General features: G+C 34.4%; 1 protein-coding gene and 1 pseudogene across 1 annotated transcript; both read right to left on the bottom strand.

Moving 5' to 3' along the window:
• Nucleotides 1-227: 227 nt before the first annotated feature.
• Nucleotides 228-2,453, bottom strand: LOC131615210 (protein FAR1-RELATED SEQUENCE 5-like; annotated as a pseudogene).
• A 15,253-nt stretch (nt 2,454-17,706) lies between these two features.
• LOC131613061 (transcription repressor OFP6-like) lies at nt 17,707-19,030 on the bottom strand. The gene has a single exon (XM_058884778.1). It carries the CDS (start codon nt 18,926-18,928, stop codon nt 18,329-18,331), a length of 600 nt encoding a protein of 199 aa, XP_058740761.1. The 5' UTR covers nt 18,929-19,030; the 3' UTR covers nt 17,707-18,328.
• Between the last annotated feature and the right edge of the window lie 969 nt (nt 19,031-19,999).

Genomic DNA, 19,999 nt, shown 5'->3' with positions numbered 1-19,999 from the left:
ACAAACAAGAAGTTACTTCATCCAACAGAGCAAATTATTTCAATCAATAGAGCAAGTTACTTCATCCAACAGAGCAAGTTACTTCATCCATGATAGAAATTAAAATTCTTCATTATGACTCCAAATTTTCAACCAGATCCTGAGTAAAAGTAATATGAAAAGTTAAGCATTTCAATAAAGTAAATCTCTAAAGATAAAGCTGAAATATAAATATTTCTTACCAAAAATTATGAAGATTTTGTGGGACAGTTGCGACTATCATGATACGCAAATTGTCTACAAGCTTTACAAAATCTTGTTCGCTTTTTTTGTTGTTCCATTGCTTTCTCTTTTCCCCCTTTGATTCGTTTTCCACATCCTTTGGTATTTGAATGTTCAGGTGGAAAAATATCAATTTCTTTTGGTACATTAGAACCGATGAAAACCTCTAATTCATCTAAGGTTGTTGGTGCAATATCATTCTTCATCTTAGCCAATTTTGATTCAGTACTAGCACCATCATTTATAATGAGGAGCAATTTCTCCTTATTTGTACCAGTCATATGCATGCATTTAAAAAATTGTGCTCATGCATTTGAGATTAACTTACTTTCACTTTCAAATTTAGAACAGTCCTCCAACACATTTTCAACGGAAGCAAAAACGGATCTACTTGTTGCTAACTTCGTCCATCTATTAACAACATAATGACTTGGTATTTTATTCAAACCTTTTCCCTTCAATATAAAAAGAATATGCCGACAGGGCATACCTTCAGACTCAAACAATTTACATGAACAATGTGCAATATAATTTGAAAGTTGATACACAACCTCTCTATATTTGCTCAATTTGTTTCCATTTACCACAATGTTATCTATTATAGAAAACAATGAATTCTCACCTTCCTCTTTCTTTCCTTCTATTCCACAATCTACACATGCACTCCACAACTCTCTCTGAAATATGTAAAAGTTTTCATGAGTATATACTTCTCTACCTTGCTTCTCTAAATCCATTTGCAACTTCAATTCTGGAAAAGAATGAAGTGAATCATTATCTGCAAGAAGTTCCTTATGCCTTTGTGCCTCTATTGCAAAATCAAATCGCATCCAAAATTCCACCAAGCTGAGGTTCTTGTTCAAGTAATTTCCAAAGAATGAATTTTCGCTCTCTGATCTTGAGGTTGTTCTCAAAATTCCCGCCATAAATATATCTTTAAAATAGGCTGGTATCCACATACTTCTAATATCAAACATTTGAGAAAGCCAATCATTCTCCTCTAATTTAAAATCACTAATAATACTATTCCATCTTGACTTAAATTCTTCAAGAGTCTCTGAATTCCAAACACATGACTTAAGACGATTATTAAAATCAATGTTGGCATTTAAGAAAACGCCTACCTTTTCTGAAACTTTTTTTAAAATATGCCATATGCAAAATCTATGTGAAGAACCATTAAATACCTTCTCTATTGAAATCTTCATAGCTGGGTCTTGATCTGTTATAATCACAGTAGGTTTGTGCCCTTCCATTGCTTTCAAAAATAACTCAAACAACCACACAAATGAATCGACTTTTTCATCAGCTAAGAATGCAGCTCCAAATGTTACACTTTGACGGTGATGATTTACACCTGTAAATGGTGCAGAAATCATACAATACTTGTTCGTACTGTATGTTGTGTCAAATGAAATCACATCTCCAAATAAAGAGTAATTTTTCCGACAAATACCATCAGCCCAAAATACATATTTCAGCCTACCTTCATCATCAACCGCATAGTCATAGAAAAATGAATGGTTCATCTCATGTTTTCTCCTAAAATTATCAATAAACATATGTGCATCTGAGTCTTTGATCAATTCTTTCAAATTTCTTGAATAGTTTTGAAAATCTCTTTGAGTGCATCCTATATTTTCATAACCCTCAACTTGCTCTTTCAATAATTGGTAAACTTTGGAAGTTCCCACATTAGCTTTGTTACAAGAAAACAATAATTCCTTGTGAGCATTGTTAACACTCCTTGCTGATCTTAGGAGTTGTTTCTTTCTAGGTGTGACTAATGCATGTGTATGACCTTCATAAAATTTTGCAACTTCATATCTACCATCTATTGTCCTCTTAAAAGCAATTTTTGCATTGCATCCTTCCCTTGTCAATTTTCTTTTTCTCACTTTAGGCAAACTATTTTCACTAATAACCAATCCCTGTAAGGTTACCGGTTTTTCTACTTTAAATCCTTCTTTTGAACATAAAAAATACTTCCATTTCACCTCGTTTTTATCACTTGTTTGAGATGAATTACGCACGCTAAATCCAACTGAATGTGCATACATTTTATAAAAGTTCTCTCCTTCTTCTATAGAATCAAATTCATCTTCACACATAGGAATCCATTCTTCTGGCATGTTTTCTACATCATCTAAATTTTTTGATGTCGATGCTAAATCAACTCTTTCGTCACTCATTTCCATACAAATATTCCTATAATAAATATCAAAATACATGTAAATAAAATCAAAAAATAACAACAAAAAATTCATCTTAATATGTATTTCAAAACAATAGATATTAATATTCCAAAAGTAGTATATACTGCAAAAAAAAATATTAATAAGTGTTGTTCCATTTCATGTGTATATATATATATATATATATATATATATATATATATATATATATATATATATATATATATATATTAGCATATTACTAACATGGAAACAGTAAAGAAAACACTAATATAACTAAAATGAAAATAGTACAGAAAATAGTAGATGGAGAGAAAGAGGAAACAAACTTACCGAAAATGTTGAAGATTGGAACAAAATGAAAATAATGTAGCAGTTGAATTGCAGGTAGTAGGCGAAGAGATGCAAGGCTTTAGAATGGAAGAGTAAAAGTTGAGGCTATCAGTAAAATATTGCAAGACTTTAGTAGGGAAGAGAAAATGTTTTATTAAAAGAAAACACAATTAAATAGATAGATAGAAACAAAATCACGTGATAACTTAAAACATTATTTAATCTTAGTCATAAATTTTGATCCAATGGCTTATAATTACTCCTCTCACTCTCATATAAGGGACCCATTTCTCACTTGATATGCCCTCTCACTCCAATGGCTTGTGTGGTTCTTCCTTAACCAATACTCATAATGTCTCGAATACTCTTCAGATGGGAAGAAAAGATAATATGTTTGTGTATGGTGTACTGGTGATCAGAGCCTATAAATAGAGTGATGGCCAATTAAGGTTCCCATTATTCTAAAAGGGGTCATCCTGACATTCACTCATGTTTGAGTTCATACCCAATTAATTAATTAAGTTCTAAATGAAATCTAATTAGCCTTTTAACTTTATTTTATCACTTAATTTGTAAAATAATTTATATATATATATATATATATATATATATATATATATATTAAAATAATAATAAAATATTCTAACAATCTTCCACTTGAGCAATATATCTTAATCATTATATCACAGTTCTTTAGGTATGTATCTCTTAGCCTGGAATTTTGAGCTTAGCATTTCGATATGAATGTGTAATATAAGATATATATATATATATATATATATATATATATATATATATATATATATATATATATATATATATATATATATAAAATGCTAAGTGTGATTAGATGACTTAGACGTTTTATACAACAGTGACGATTTGAAGCGGGTCAAGTGATGAGGACACGTGGAAACAAATCAGAAGACGAAAGTCCACATAACAATATACGTGTCAGAATTTGAAGAGTTAGTCGTTGCTATTAGTTGATAGTGTACCTAGTATATAAGCGAGTTTTTACTCTCTAATCAGTGGTTGCAATTCATTTATTCTCTTTAGGACTTATACATTTGATTCACTGGAATAACGAGTTTGTGATAAATGTATGAATCTGTGATCCATTTACAATTTAAGCGTTTCAATTGCTTTTTTGTTGTTTACTCATTTTCTTGCTTTTGTTAATTTAAGCAATTTTACTCTATTTATTTTGTTATTTACATTAGAAATCCTTTCAGCACCATTACATTTTCTCAAACATTTTACGCAAAGTATCATTTAGGATTTTCGAGTTTGATCCTACAAGTGAACTAAAATTTGTGATTGTTTAATAAAAACACCAGTAAAAAAATTGGCACACGCGCTGGGACCTACTTTTGTGCAAAATTAAACTTTTGTAGAGAGTGTATTTGCTTTTATTTTTGTTTTACGTTCTTCATACATGCAAATGGTTTCAATCGTTGAGTGTTTATGCGTTTAAGGAGTGTCAAACTTGTTAAGATGTCTCATCAATCATCAAATAACTCATCCCCTTCAGGAGTTCTTCCTCTCCAGAACAACACTCTAAATGTAGAAGCATAACCAATCGGATCGACGGTTGGTGGAGGAAGCTAATTCGACAACTGATAGAGAAACTGTTTCTTCCATGAGTCAAACTTTAGTTTCGACAACGACACTAGATATGGTGATACCCCCGCCATAACCAACCATTTTTCCTATTATTCTCATTGTTACACAAACCATTATAGGAGGTTCTCGGCCTCCATTACTTCCAGGCTTCACACTTCCCCATGGTGGTAAGGAGTATCCATATGTCATGCCAACTGCATTGATGGCAAGCCTACAAATTAACGCGTCGACGTATGCAGATAATGCAATGGTTGTTGTCTCGCATGTCAATCAATACATGGCATCGGGATTTACCATAAGCAACCTTGGTTGAATGGGTCAACCTCGTGGAGGATTAGAATATATCCCTCAGGTTATACCACCTTTAACTGCTAGTTCTCTCTTGACTATAATGCAACAAATGGATGTCAGTAACCATGATATTGTTAGAACAAGATTTGTTCTGATCAATATTCTTAGTTTTGATGATAACAAGGATATGAATTTTGTGTAAGATAATGTGGTACTCTAATACATTGCAATTTCCATTTCAGGAAATATATAAAGAGTATGCACAAATCAGCGCTCAGAAGCTTTGTCTCAGAAGGTTCAGCATGCAACATCAGAACATGGTCTGGCAAGACATCAGAAGATGGTCAAGGCAGAATCAGAACATGGGTCTATGGAAGCATCAGAAGAACTTGAGGTCAGAAGCAGAAGCACTGAAGTTCTCATGGTATCACGCTCAGAAGCACTTCAAGGTCAGAAGACAAGAAGATGCTATGCACCAAGCTGTTTGACTCTGATGATATTCAAATATTTTATTCACAAACATCAGATCAGAAGAAAGTACAGGTGGCAGGCTACGCTGACTGACAAAAGGAACGTTGGAAGCTATTAAAGGCAACGTCAGTAGACACAGCGTGAACAAGGCTCGAGGTAGTTGACAAAAGCGTGAAACATTAAATGCAAAGCTATACGGAACACGCAAAGCATTAAATGCGCTCAACGGTCATCTTCTCAAACGCCTATAAATATGAAGTTCTGATGAGAAGCAAGGTTAACAACTCTGAACCAAATTCTGTGAATATTAACTTGCTGAAACGCTGTTCAATTCAAAGCTTAGAAACTTCATCTTCATCAAAGCTCACTACATTGCTGTTGTAATATATTAGTGAGATTAAGCTTAAACGTTAAGAGAAATATCACTGTTGTGATTATAGCTTTTAAGAAGAATTGTAAAACTCTTATTTGATTACATTAATTTGTAAGTAACTAGAGTGATCAAGTGTTGATCAGGATACTCTAGGAAGTCTTAGCTTGTGTCTAAGCAGTTGTAATTAGAGTGATCACGTGGTGGTCAGGATACTCTAAGAAAGTCTTAGCTTGTGTCTAAGCAGTTGTTCCTGGAGTGATCAGGTTGTGATCAGGATACTCTAGAAGACTTAGTCGCGGACTAAGTGGAAAACCATTGTAATCTGTTGCGATTAGTGGATTAAATCCTCAGGTGAGGTAAATCACGCCGCGGGGGTGGACTGGAGTAGTTTAGTTAACAACGAACCAGGATAAAAATAACTGTGCAATTTATTTTTATCGTTCAAGTTTTTAAGACTACACTTATTCAAACCCCCCCCTTTCTAAGTGTTTTTTCTATCCTTCAATTGGCATCAGAGCGCCGGTTCTAAGGTGCAAGCACTTAACCGTGTTTAGAAAAGATTCAGGAAGAGAAAAACGCTTCAGTAAAAGATGGCTGGTGAAATTCCAACAAATCCAGCTGCATCTACATCTGGCTCTGCTGAGCAATACAATGGTAACAATGGTTATACTAGACCACCAGTATTTGATGGTGAAAACTTTGAATACTGGAAAGATAAACTGGAAAGTTACTTTCTTGGTCTAGATGCTGATCTATGGGATCTTCTGCTGGATGGTTACAAACATCCTGTTAAAGCTACTGGTGTAAGGCTCACGAGAAGCGAAATGAATGATGATCAAAAGAAAGATTTCAAGAATCATCACAAATGCAGGACTGTTTTGCTGAATGCTATCTCTCATGCTGAGTATGAGAAGATATCTAACAGGGAAACGGCCCATGACATATATGAGTCCTTGAAAATGACTCATGAAGGAAATGCTCAAGTCAAGGAGACTAAAGCTCTTGCTCTAATCCAGAAATATGAAGCCTTCAAGATGGAGGATGATGAAGATATTAAGAAGATGTTCTCAAGATTTCAATCTCTAACTGCTGGATTGAGAGTTCTGGATAAAGGCTACACCAAGGCTGATCATGTAAAGAAGATTATCAGAAGCTTACCCAGAAGATGGGGCCCAATGGTGACTGCATTCAAGATTGCGAAGAATCTGAATGAAGTCTCTTTGGAAGAGCTGATCAGTGCCCTGAGGAGTCATGAGATTGAACTTGACGCTAATGAACCTCAGAAGAAAGGTAAGTCTATTGCATTAAAATCTAATGTTAAAAAATGCACTAACGCTTTTCAGGCTAGAGAAGAAGATCCTGAAGAATCAGAATCTGAAGAAGAAGATGAACTGTCCATGATCTCCAAAAGGGTGAACCAACTCTGGAAGAGCAAGCAAAGGAAGTTCAGAGGCTTCAGAAGTTCAAAGAAATTTGAACGAGGAGAATCTTCTGGTGACAGAAGATCTGACAAGAAGAAGGCTGTCTGCTATGAGTGCAATGAGCTTGGACATTACAAGAATGAGTGTCCAAAACTTCAGAAGGAGAATCCCAAGAAGAAGTTTCATAAGAAGAAAGGTCTTATGGCAACATGGGATGATTCTGAATCAGAATCAGGATCAGACTCTGAAGGAGAGCAGGCAAACTTTGCGCTGATGGCGACAGAAGATGATGGATCAGAATCTATATCAGAATCAGATTCTAAAGAGGTATTTTCTGAACTATCTAGAGAAGAGTTAGTTTCTAGTCTAACAGAGCTTCTTGAATTAAAAGCTCATCTTAGTATCAAATACAAAAAGCTGAAAAAGCAATTCGAATTTGAAACTAAGAAGCTTGAGTTGGAAAATTCTGAATTAAAAGAAAAAGTTTTAAAATTATCCAATAATGTTGGATCTCCTTCTGATTCAGAAAAATCCACTCCCAGTCTGAATCATATTCTGAAAGAATATGATTTAAGTTTCAGGAAGTTCTTATCTAGAAGTATTGGCAGAAGTCAGCTAGCTTCTATGATATATGTTGTGTCTGGGAACAAGAGAGTTGGTATTGGTTATGAGGGTGAAATCCCATACAAGCTTGAATCTGTGGATGATATGAAAATATCATACAAGCCTCTGTATAACCAATTTAAATTTGGCCACTCCCATGATATTAAGCACACATCACATACACAAAGTTTTCACATAACACACACCAAGAAGCATGTGACACAACCTAAGAAATATCATGGAACTCAGAATAAGGAATATCATGCTGTTCCTCCTGTTAAATATTTTGCTAAACCCAAGTTCAATCAGAACTTGAGGAGAACTAACAAGAAAGGACCCAAGAAATTGTGGGTACCTAAGGAGAAGATTATTCCTATTGCAGATATCCTTGGCGGAAAAGAGGACAAAAAGCAAAATGTCATGGTACCTGGACTCTGGGTGCTCGCGACACATGACGGGAAGAAGGTCTACATTCCAAGACCTGGTGCTTAAACCAGGTGGAGAAGTCAAGTTTGGAGGAGATCAGAAGGGCAAAATCATTGGCTCTGGAACCATAAGTCTTGGTAACTCTCCTTCCATAACTAATGTACTTCTTGTAGAAGGATTAGCGCATAACTTGTTGTCCATAAGTCAATTAAGTGACAATGGTTATGATATAATCTTCAATCAAAAGTCTTGCAAGGCTGTAAGTCAGAAGGATGGCTCAATCCTATTTACAGGCAAGAGGAAGAACAACATTTATAAGATTGATCTTTCTGATCTTGAGAATCAGAAGGTGACTTGTCTTATGTCTGTTTCTGAAGAGCAATGGGTCTGGCACAGAAGATTAGGTCATGCTAGTTTGAGAAAGATTTCTCAGATTAACAAACTAAATCTGGTGAGAGGACTCCCAAATCTGAAATACAAATCAGATGCTCTTTGTGAAGCATGTCAGAAGGGCAAGTTCTCCAGGCCTGCATTCAAGTCTAAGAATGTTGTTTCTACCTCAAGACCGTTAGAACTCTTGCACATTGATCTGTTTGGCCCAGTCAAAACAGCATCTGTCAGAGGGAATAAATATGGATTAGTCATCGTTGATGATTATAGCCGCTGGACGTGGGTAAAGTTCTTGAAACACAAGGATGAGTCTCATTCAGTGTTCTTTGAATTCTGCACTCAGATCCAATCTGAGAAGGAGTGCAAAATCATAAAGGTCAGAAGTGATCATGGTGGCGAATTTGAGAACAAACTCTTTGAGGAGTTCTTCAAAGAAAATGGTATTGCCCATGATTTCTCTTGTCCTAGAACTCCACAGCAAAATGGAGTTGTAGAGCGAAAGAATAGGACTCTACAAGAAATGGCCAGAACCATGATCAATGAAACCAATATGGCTAAGCATTTCTGGGCAGAAGCAATAAACACTGCGTGCTATATTCAGAATAGAATCTCTATCAGACCTATTCTAAATAAGACTCCTTATGAATTGTGGAAGAACAGAAAGCCCAACATTTCATATTTCCATCCTTTTGGATGTGTATGTTTTATTCTGAATTCTAAAGATCATCTTGGTAAGTTTGATTCTAAAGCACAAAAGTGTTTCCTTCTTGGATATTCTGAACGCTCTAAAGGCTACAGAGTATACAATACTGAAACATTGATTGTAGAAGAATCAATCAATATCAGGTTTGATGATAAGCTTGGTCTTGAAAAACCAAAGCAGTTTGAGAATTTTGCAGATTTTGATATTGATATATCAGAAGCAGTAGAACCAAGAAGCAAAGCTGCAGAAGCTGGCAGTCTCAGAAGCAATGGATCAGAAGATCAAGTTGCTGCATCTTTAGAGAATCTGAGAATTTCTGAAGAACCTACAGTCAGAAGATCACCTAGACTTGCCTCAGCTCATTCAGAAGATGTGATCCTTGGAAAGAAAGATGATCCCATCAGAACAAGGGCATTCCTTAAGAACAATGCAGAATGTCAATTAGGTCTTGTTTCTTTGATCGAGCCAACTTCTGTTGATCAAGCTCTAGAAGATCCAGACTGGATAATTGCCATGCAAGAAGAACTAAATCAGTTTACAAGGAATGATGTATGGGACTTGGTTCCTAGACCAAAAGGATTTAACATCATCGGTACTAAGTGGGTTTTCAGAAACAAGCTAAGTGAGAAAGGTGAAGTGGTAAGAAACAAAGTCAGACTGGTTGCTCAGGGTTATAGTCAGCAAGAAGGGATTGATTATACAGAAACCTTTGCACCAGTGGCCAGGTTAGAATCTATTCGTCTATTAATTTCTTTTGCCACTTAACACAACATCACTCTTTATCAGATGGATGTCAAGAGTGCCTTCTTAAATGGTTATATAAATGAAGAAGTTTATGTTCACCAACCTCCTGGTTTTGAAGACTCCATGTCTCCAAATCATGTTTTCAAATTAAAGAAATCATTATACGGATTGAAACAAGCTCCCAGAGCTTGGTATGAACGTTTGAGTTCTTTCCTTCTGGAAAATGATTTCACTAGAGGAAAAGTGGACACTACTCTCTTTTGTAAAACATTTAAAAAGGATATTTTAATTTGTCAAATATATGTTGATGATATTATCTTTGGAACATCTAATGCTACACTTGGAAAGGAGTTTGCTGAGTCTATGCAGGCTGAATTTGAAATGAGCATGATGGGAGAACTCAAGTATTTCCTTGGGATTCAAATCAACCAAACTTCAGATGGAACCTATGTTCATCAAACGAAGTATGTGAAAGAACTTCTGAAGAAGTTTAATCTTTCTGAAAGCAAAGAAGCCAAAACTCCTATGCATCCAACATGTGTACTGGGTAAGGATGAGGTAAGTAAGAAGGTAGATCAGAAGTTGTACAGAGGTATGATTGGATCTCTTCTATATCTAACTGCTTCTAGACCTGACATTCTCTTTAGTGTTTGTTTGTGTGCTCGATTCCAATCAGATCCAAGAGAATCTCATTTAACAGCGGTTAAGAGAATTCTAAGGTATCTGAAAGGTACTACTAATGTTGGTTTAGTTTACAGAAGATCTAAAGACTACAACTTAGTAGGATTCTGTGATGCTGACTATGCTGGAGATAGAATAGAAAGAAAGAGCACTTCTGGAAGTTGTCAATTTCTTGGAAGTCATCTGATCTCATGGTACAGCAAGAAGCAAGCTACTATTGCCCTCTCAACAACAGAAGCAGAATATGTTGCTGCTGCTGGTTGTAGCACACAAATGCTCTGGATGAGAAGTCAGCTGGAAGATTATCAGATATATGAGAGTAACATTCCTATTTTCTGTGATAATACTTCTGCTATATGTTTATCTAAGAATCCTATTTTACATTCAAAAGCTAAACATATTGAGATTAAACATCATTTCATAAGGGACTATGTTCAGAAGGGTGTTATATCTTTAAACTTTGTGGATACAGACCATCAATGGGCTGATATCTTTACAAAACCCCTTGCTGAAGATAGGTTTAAGTTCATTCTGAAGAATATCAGTATGGATTTATGCCCAGAATGAGAAGATGAGAAGATCTTATGTATGAGTATCTTCTGAAATGAAATTGGATTTTTTTTTATAAGAAGTTCTGATTGAAATCAATTAGAAATTGTGATTCAGTTATTACTAACGTTTCATTGTCTAAGTTGATTCAAAATCTCTTTAAAAGCAAAACAGCTGTAACTGGCTATCCAAATGGTAAACACGTGTTCACTATTTCTGGACAAGCGTGCGTGCAGTTGAGGGGACGTCTACTTAGGTAACTGTGCAAATCTCGTCTTTTGTCATTATTATCTCTCCTCACGTCAAATAACATTAAATGCCATTCATTATTTCTTTTATTGTCCTTTATGATTTTTATATCCGTCAAATGTTTCCCTTCCCTAGAACGTTTTCTTTCCCCACATTCCCTCTATTTATTTCTCCATTTCTTTGCATTCTTCAATCAATCTTTGTGCTCTTGCTTTCTTTCTCTCACTTTTCTATGAATATCTTTTGTGATAACCCTAGTTCATTCTTCATCGATCTAGCATTCATCATGAATCCTTCGCCCAATTCCCTTCATCAAAACTTTAAACCAGTTGAAGAAACTAAGTCTCAACAGTGGCTGATCTATTTGAATAGAACGGATGGAAGGGTTAATAGGCTACAGGATGAGAAACATATCTCGGGATGGCATTCCAAATTTTTCTCAAGTCAGATCTCTTCTTTGATGCTGTTATCAACATCTGTCCAAAGGAAGAAGACTTTCTTGAGATATTGGATGAAGTTAGGTTCCAATAAGGACTTAACTTCTATGTTAAGGGAAAGCCCATCTGAGAATACGCTCTCTCCTGGTGAACTGTTCTCAGTTCCTCTTTTGTATTCATTTACTTCTTTCTCTGAGAGCTGCTCAAGCATGCAGAGTTTCAAGATTTGATGACCAAGCAAGAGCAAGAACATCGCTGGGATTCATGATATGCTGGCTTAGATTAGGACTAGGCTAGGGTTGTAGTCTTTGTGTCCTTGTAGTTTTCTTTGCTTGTTGCACTTGTGTATCAGCATACATCTTTTGTAATCCTACTTGGTTAATCAATGAAAAGCTTATTCTGCATAACTCTTGTACTTCTGCTTTTTATCAATGATTATTTGTTTTTCTTTCCTTTTGTCTCTTGCTTTACATCTGAATCTTTTATTCTTTTTGATGTTATGACAAAAAGGGGGAGAAAATATATGATAAATGATCTGATTAATTTTATCAGTTACCGAGTAAAAAGGCTCCACATTTACTAACAGAAGCTGCAAGCTTCATATGTTTTTAAGTTGTGTTGTTGCAGGAATCGAAGATTCAAGATCAACATAAGAAGCAACGAGATAAGCAACGAGATGATGAAGCAACTCTTTAGAGAATCAAGCTCTTGGATTCTTGAAGCAAGCTGAGTGCTAGGAAGCTTCAGAATCAGAAGCAAGAAGGAAGAATGATCAGAAATAGCTCTTGGATTCTTGAAGCAAGCTGAGTGCTAGGAAGCTTCAGAATCAGAAGGAAGAAGGAAGAATGATCAGAAATTCTGATAATAGAATCTGATCCAAATCATTGTCTAGTTGCTCTGATACATTGTCTATTGGATCTGATATATTCTATATGGCTTATATGGCTCTGATACATATTTTGTGTTCTGATACACATTTTATGTTCTAACTCATTCATGCTGACTTTTGTCGTTTAGTTTTGTTCTGTAACATTTCAGGATGTAGAGATGCTCTGATGATGCTCTGGTACATTCAACAATGTTCTGATACAATCTAGCACGAAGTGATGTAAGAAGAAATTCAAAGCTCTGAAGCTATCCGAGGGAAGCAGAAATTAGAAGCTGTGAATGTTCTAAAAGATCCAGAAAACTCAAGTTCTGAAGCTGTCCTAAATGGAAGCATGAATCAGAAGCTGTGAATGTTCTGAAGATCTAAAGAAATTCAAGTTCTGAAGCTGTCCTAAATGGAAGCATGAATCAGAAGCTGTGAATGTTCTGAAGATCAAAGAAATTCAAGTTCTGAAGCTGTCCTAAATGGAAGCAGGAATCAGAAGCTGTGAGTGTTCTAGGAATCTAAAGAAATTCAAGTTCTGAAGCTGTCCAATGGAAGCAGAAGTCAGAAGCTATGAATTATCAGAAGACAGAAGCTTATGTGATCGTCTCTACCGAAATAATCAGGGAAGTCTTTTATTATTAAAGTTCATCGAGTATTTATTTCAGGGGGAGATTGTTAATCTCAGGGGGAGACATATTCACATGCTTATGCTATAGCTGTGTAATTTGTCTTTAGCCGTCTGCTCTTTCTGATCGCAAATTCATATCATTTATATATGTTTTTGTCATCATCAAAAAGGGGGAGATTGTTAGAACAAGATTTGTTCTGATCAATATTCTTAGTTTTGATGATAACAAGGATATGAATTTTGTGTAAGATAATGTGGTACTCTAATACATTGCAATTTCCATTTCAGGAAATATATAAAGAGTATGCACAAATCAGCGCTCAGAAGCTTTGTCTCAGAAGGTTCAGCATGCAACATCAGAACATGGTCTGGCAAGACATCAGAAGATGGTCAAGGCAGAATCAGAACATGGGTCTATGGAAGCATCAGAAGAACTTGAGGTCAGAAGCAGAAGCACTGAAGTTCTCATGGTATCACGCTCAGAAGCACTTCAAGGTCAGAAGACAAGAAGATGCTATGCACCAAGTTGTTTGACTCTGATGATATTCAAATATTTTATTCACAAACATCAGATCAGAAGAAAGTACAGGTGGCAGGCTACGCTGACTGACAAAAGGAACGTTGGAAGCTATTAAAGGCAACGTCAGTAGACACAGCGTGAACAAGGCTCGAGGTAGTTGACAAAAGCATGAAACATTAAATGCAAAGCTGTACGGAACACGCAAAGCATTAAATGCGCTCAACGGTCATCTTCTCAAACGCCTATAAATATGAAGTTCTGATGAGAAGCAAGGTTAACAACTCTGAACCAAATTCTGTGAATATTAACTTGCTGAAACGCTGTTCAATTCAAAGCTCAGAAACTTCATCTTCATCAAAGCTCACTACATTGCTGTTGTAATATATTAGTGAGATTAAGCTTAAACGTTAAGAGAAATATCACTGTTGTGATTATAGCTTTTAAGAAGCATTGTAAAACTCTTATTTGATTACATTAATTTGTAAGTAACTAGAGTGATCAAGTGTTAATCAGGATACTCTAGGAAGTCTTAGCTTGTGTCTAAGCAGTTGTAATTAGAGTGATCACGTGGTGGTCAGGATACTCTAAGAAAGTCTTAGCTTGTGTCTAAGCAGTTGTTCCTGGAGTGATCAGGTTGTGATCAGGATACTCTAGAAGACTTAGTCGCGGACTAAGTGGAAAACCATTGTAATCTGTTGCGATTAGTGGATTAAATCCTCAGGTGAGGTAAATCACTCCGCGGGGGTGGACTGGAGTAGTTTAGTTAACAACGAACCAGGATAAAAATAACTGTGCAATTTATTTTTATCGTTCAAGTTTTTAAGACTACACTTATTCAAACCCCCCCCCCCCCCTTTCTAAGTGTTTTTTCTATCCTTCAGATATGGTTAACATGTTTACCCAACAAATTGGTATTGTGTTTGATTCTCTGATCTAAAATACCAATCATAGTTATTAATAATTAGCACATCAAATGGGTCGAATTGCTGATTACTTTGGTGCTTCTCAAACACCCTCCAACCAATTCCTCAAATCCAAGCAATTGGGGTAGTCCAAGATTCAAGAGTTAGACACAATGAAGGTGTTCCTAATAATCAAGTGCAACAACAAGTTATGTCTCAGCCATTCGAACACCCTATATCCAGGGTAGTCGAAGAAGACTTAGGTCGAAACAATCCAGATGTGGTGTTGGTGAACAGGAACCAATATGCATATCAAGTGGTTAGGATAGTCCAACAAAATAATTTTGGGACCAAAATAACATAGCCAATATGGTTGAACAACTCCTAACTCAAAATGGTCTTAATGTTGGCTTTCATAGGCTAAATTTCATCTGTGCCTTATCTAAATATATATTACAGATTGAATCCTCTAGAGGTTGGAAAGTTCCTACATTTACTATGTTTGCAGACGATTCTAACAAGTCCACAATCGAACACATTACTTGATACCAATAAGAAATTAGTGATTTGACTAATAATAAACTGTGAAACCTAAGAAAAAAAGGTTTTAGAATTTTGAATGAAGAAGATGAATGTGCTATGAAAAGGAAAAGAAAGTTTAAAGATTTTGATTGAAGAAGATGAGAGTATGTTTTATTTCTCATGCTCATCTCGGAGTTGTATTTTTGTTACTATTTTTTTTATTCATATTAGTAAATGAAAATTTCGGTATATTGATTGAATTTAAAAAAATGGTAACATTTTTTTATAAAAAAAAAAGGAAAAGCTAACATGTGCCCTAAGGGCACAATTTAATAAGCTATTTATAGAAATATTTTATTGAAACATGTGCATTCAATGTCTCGAAACTTTAAATATGAATTTATTACATTTAATTATATTTGACTTTTTCTAATTATAGTATCATTAACATGTGCCCTTAGGGCACATGTTAGCATGACCCAAAAAAAAAGCTATACATTTAGGCTACGTGACTTTTTGAAATACCACGTATCAAAGTTTAAAGCACATTTTAAAATATATATATATATATATATATATATATATATATATATATATATATATATATATATATATATATATATATATATATATATATATATATATATATATAATTTTTTCTTTTTAACTAAAAAATTATAGTGCTTGGTAAATAAAACAGAATAGTCCCTCCATGTTATTTTAGTGACGATTTTTAAATAAATTTTTTTTCCTACTCTCTTAGAGGTAGTTCCCACCTCATCTGTGAATTAAAAATTGTTTTCATAAATTTTTTAAAATGTATCTTCGAACGCGCTTTAAATCACTTTTTTTATCAAAACTGGTTCAAAGATACATATGTGATTATTCGAATGTGCTTTTTTGAAAACACTCTTAAATGCATTTTTAGCTATTTAAACATTATTTTAAAAATACATTTCCAAAAAATCCTCTAAATATGAAAATAACGATTATTTCTAAAATGAATATGTAGACACACCCTAAATTAAAAAAAGAAAAACGTTCTTTCATTTATGCTTATTTTATGAGAAAATGACGCATTAGTATAACTTATATTAGTATAACTTATAAAGGTGGGAAAAGTTCCCTTTATAAAATTGTTTCCACTCATTATACAAATTGCATCTTCTACTAAATTTTACATAATTTACAATTTTATCTAAAGCGTGCCCAAAAACTAAATATAAATATGTTCCTATTTTTTCTATAATGAACGTTAACTAGATTTAGATTTAGATGTGAAAAAATGAAAGTCTTGCATTGTTATCATGATTCAAATGCTAGCTGGCCTTTATTATTATGACTATTAGACCCTACACCTCTTGTGTGATTTAAATACACAATTAAAGCTACCTGCGACCATATTATCAATGCCTAAATAAATGTATCAAGTTTGAAGTCGACGCATGCACTGTCACACTAGTAATGAAAACTCAGAACTCATATTACGTCATTTACACTTCAATAGAAGTAATCTAACCAAAAAAAACAAAATAAATAAATGTAAGTTCATTCAATTCAATGGGTAATTTTCACCCTATAAATCAGATTTTATAAGACTGAGTTAAGCAATTACTTAAAAGGGGGCATTTTGTCATGCAGTATCTAATGTGTGCGTTTTCTGTAGCGCGAGTGGAGAATCGTTATTGCATATCCTTATACAATGTCCTTTTGCTATAGAGGTTTGGAAGCTTGTATGTTTATGGGTTGGTATAGATTTTTTTCTGTCTAATTCCATCTCTGCTCATTTGTTATCTTTTTCTAAATCCGTTGGAGGCAGAACTCCGGCAAAGAAGAGGTTGCTGTTGTGGTTGGTTTTTTGTTGGACTATTTGATGCAAACGCAATGCGGCAATATTCAAAAACGAGGTCGCGGTAATGGCAGAAGTGTTTGAGCAGATTCGGTTTTCCTCTTGGCAATGTAGATATTAGGGTTTAAAATAAAGGGCCCAACTAATTATTATTTTTATTTTTGATGTCAAAATGCGTTGAATTCTATGCTAGTGTAATGGTTTAAGTAAACGGGCGAGTACCTCTTGTACTCTGATATGAATGTTAATCTTGTATCATTGCTTATAAAAAAAAAAAAGTTTAACTACATTTTTTAATTTGTATAAATACATCGGATAAAATTTGTTGTATCATCTACTATTAAATTTTCGCTATCAAATTTTTCACTATTTATTTTCACATTTAAGATATTCAGCCTTCAGTGTAAAAGAGTGAGTTAAAGAACTCAATCAGACAATTTATCTGATCATCCACCATTTATTTCTACGTTCCAAATGTTCAATCTTAAATATAAAAAAATGTGTCACATCGGACAATATATAACATAAAGATATATTTATAAATGAGAACAATTTTTATTCTATAAATCGATTTTGTATAATTGAGATAGATTTCAACATTTCTTAAAAGTATTGTGGCAAGTGGCAAGTATATTAGTTACATTGGAAAATACAAGGATGTCAGAATGAAAAGTTTCTATTCTCAGTCTTCATTGAAATTCATTAAACCATCTGTCCCTATTACATCAGACAATTCTTATTACATAAAATTTCAAATCCCGATGTCTATATTTTCCCACCAGTGACCACCATCTCATCTCAGTACTCAAAACTAAGCATTTACTTTGACTATATCCTACACGCCAAAACTTAACTCAACCAAGTCCAACCACACAGACACAGTGCATGGATACAGATCCTAATCCATTGTGTATTGTGTATAGTGTATTCTCTACACAAACACAACATGGTCCATAAATAATGGAAATTACCATTTTAATTCATTCTTAATTATAACTTGTGAGTTGTGATTCTAATTGCTACTATTAAAATCCTTAATGAGAATCATTAGATGACAGAAAATGAAATTAAAAAAAACCTTTGTTATTCTTCAACTAGGACAAACAAAAGTTCCATTTTTTTTTACACTTAGATCAGAATCAGCAAAACATGCATCACGACACAGTACAACGTTAGTACTAGCAACTTCATAGTAAAGTCATAGCTGAACTACATTCAACCTAATACATAGCACATAGCACAGCTATATTTGGTTAACTAAAACATTTCCAACAAAACAGTTAATATTCACGTGGCTTACGGGTACGGTTCGCATGAACCCTATGTGAGCCACCCCTCTTATCAGAAACACCATTCCAAATCTCAGTAAAAGCTCTCACAATAACACCATGATGATAAGGAGCATTCAGCTGAAGAAAACAGTTGAGAAGCTCTCTAAGATCATCCTTAGAGTATATCTCATTCTCCAGTATCATTTGCAGCATGGAGTGTCGGAAATCAAGATAAGGGTCTTCAGAGTCCTTCTCAACAGCCACACCTTCTCCTCCTCCGCCTCTTCCTAAACCTCCTACTCTTCTCTGGTCCTTGGCATAGGTTTCTGTATCAGAGAGGTTGGAGGAGTAGAGAGGTGAGAATGTTGTGGCAGTGTTAGTGTTGGTTGTGTTTGTGGTGCTTGTGGTATCATATTTGTCTTCATTCCAAGGACCTGAGGAAGAGGAAGAGTAGTGGTTGTTGTTGTAAAGTTTGTGTTTTTGGTAAGTGGGGTTTTTGGGTTTGGGTTTTGGGTTGAAGATGTTGCTTAGTTTAAGTCTTCTGCAGCTTCCACAGCCTAGTTTGACAGAGACAGTGTTCAGATGAACCTTCTTTCTGGAGCTAGACATTGCTGTTTTTTGTGACAGGAAGAGGAAGAATATGGAAAAAAAGAGAGAAATGGAGGAAAGTTGGCTAAGTCAAAGGGTGTGTGTAGGATAGTGTTGGTAAAGAAAGTGGGTTTTTATTTATGGAGATAGGTCTGACTAAGAAGGTTTTAATTTAATGTTAGTGTTGCATGTGAACTAGTAATAAAGGTTGCTCTAATTTGCTTGGTTTACTTTGTGTACAACAAACTTAGGTGGACCCTTGATTTTTTTTTTTTTGGGAGTAAATGTTTGTTTTCATTTTTAAATATGTTAATGTTAGAAAAAATTAAAAACTTGAAACTCATTTTTTTAGAAACATTAATCAAAGGAATCAATTTCAATGTTCACTAATGAAACTGCTAGAGTAAAATTATGTATGTAGTTACACGGTTCACGCGCAGAGAATATTCTAATTTATAACTAAAAACAATTATGTATAAGTTAATTCAACTCAGAGATAATTAACACCTAACATGATTTTTTGAAATTGAAAATATAACAGGAGCACACTGATAATTGGTCAATCTCCTGCGATTATGATTCACTAATGTTAAAGGGTTTATTATTCTTTTGGTTTGGTACATTAACTTTAAATTTTATTTTAATCTCTTAAATTTAAAAGATATCATGTTAATTTTTTAACTCGGCAAATTGTACCATACTATTAATTATTTTCGTTAATTAGCAACGGATTTAGAAATTTTTCAGTTGTTAACTAGAAAGAAAAACACTAAGAGTCTGTTTGGTAAGACGAAAAAAAGAGCTTTTAGCTTTTAGCTTTTCAGCTCGTATTAATAAAAAAGTTCTGTTTGGTAACTCTATTTTAGCTTTTAGCTTGTAGCTTTTTTACTAGCTTGTAGCTTTTTTTCAAAAGCTATTTGAAGTAGCTTTTATGCTTGTAACTTTTAGCTTGTGAGTTTTTCTTCCATTAATACCCTTATTATTTTAACTAAAATATATTATTACCCTCATTAATTAAAATGTCATTAATGTCATTTTGTATCTATCAGCTAATGAAACAGCTAATTTACCAAACAGTCACATTAGCTTATC

Source organism: Vicia villosa, linkage group LG6 (assembly GCF_029867415.1).
Source record: "Vicia villosa cultivar HV-30 ecotype Madison, WI linkage group LG6, Vvil1.0, whole genome shotgun sequence".
Taxonomy (NCBI): Eukaryota; Viridiplantae; Streptophyta; class Magnoliopsida; order Fabales; family Fabaceae; genus Vicia; species Vicia villosa.
Note: the sequence above shows the minus strand (reverse complement) of the source record. Positions and strands in the feature narration are given on the sequence as shown.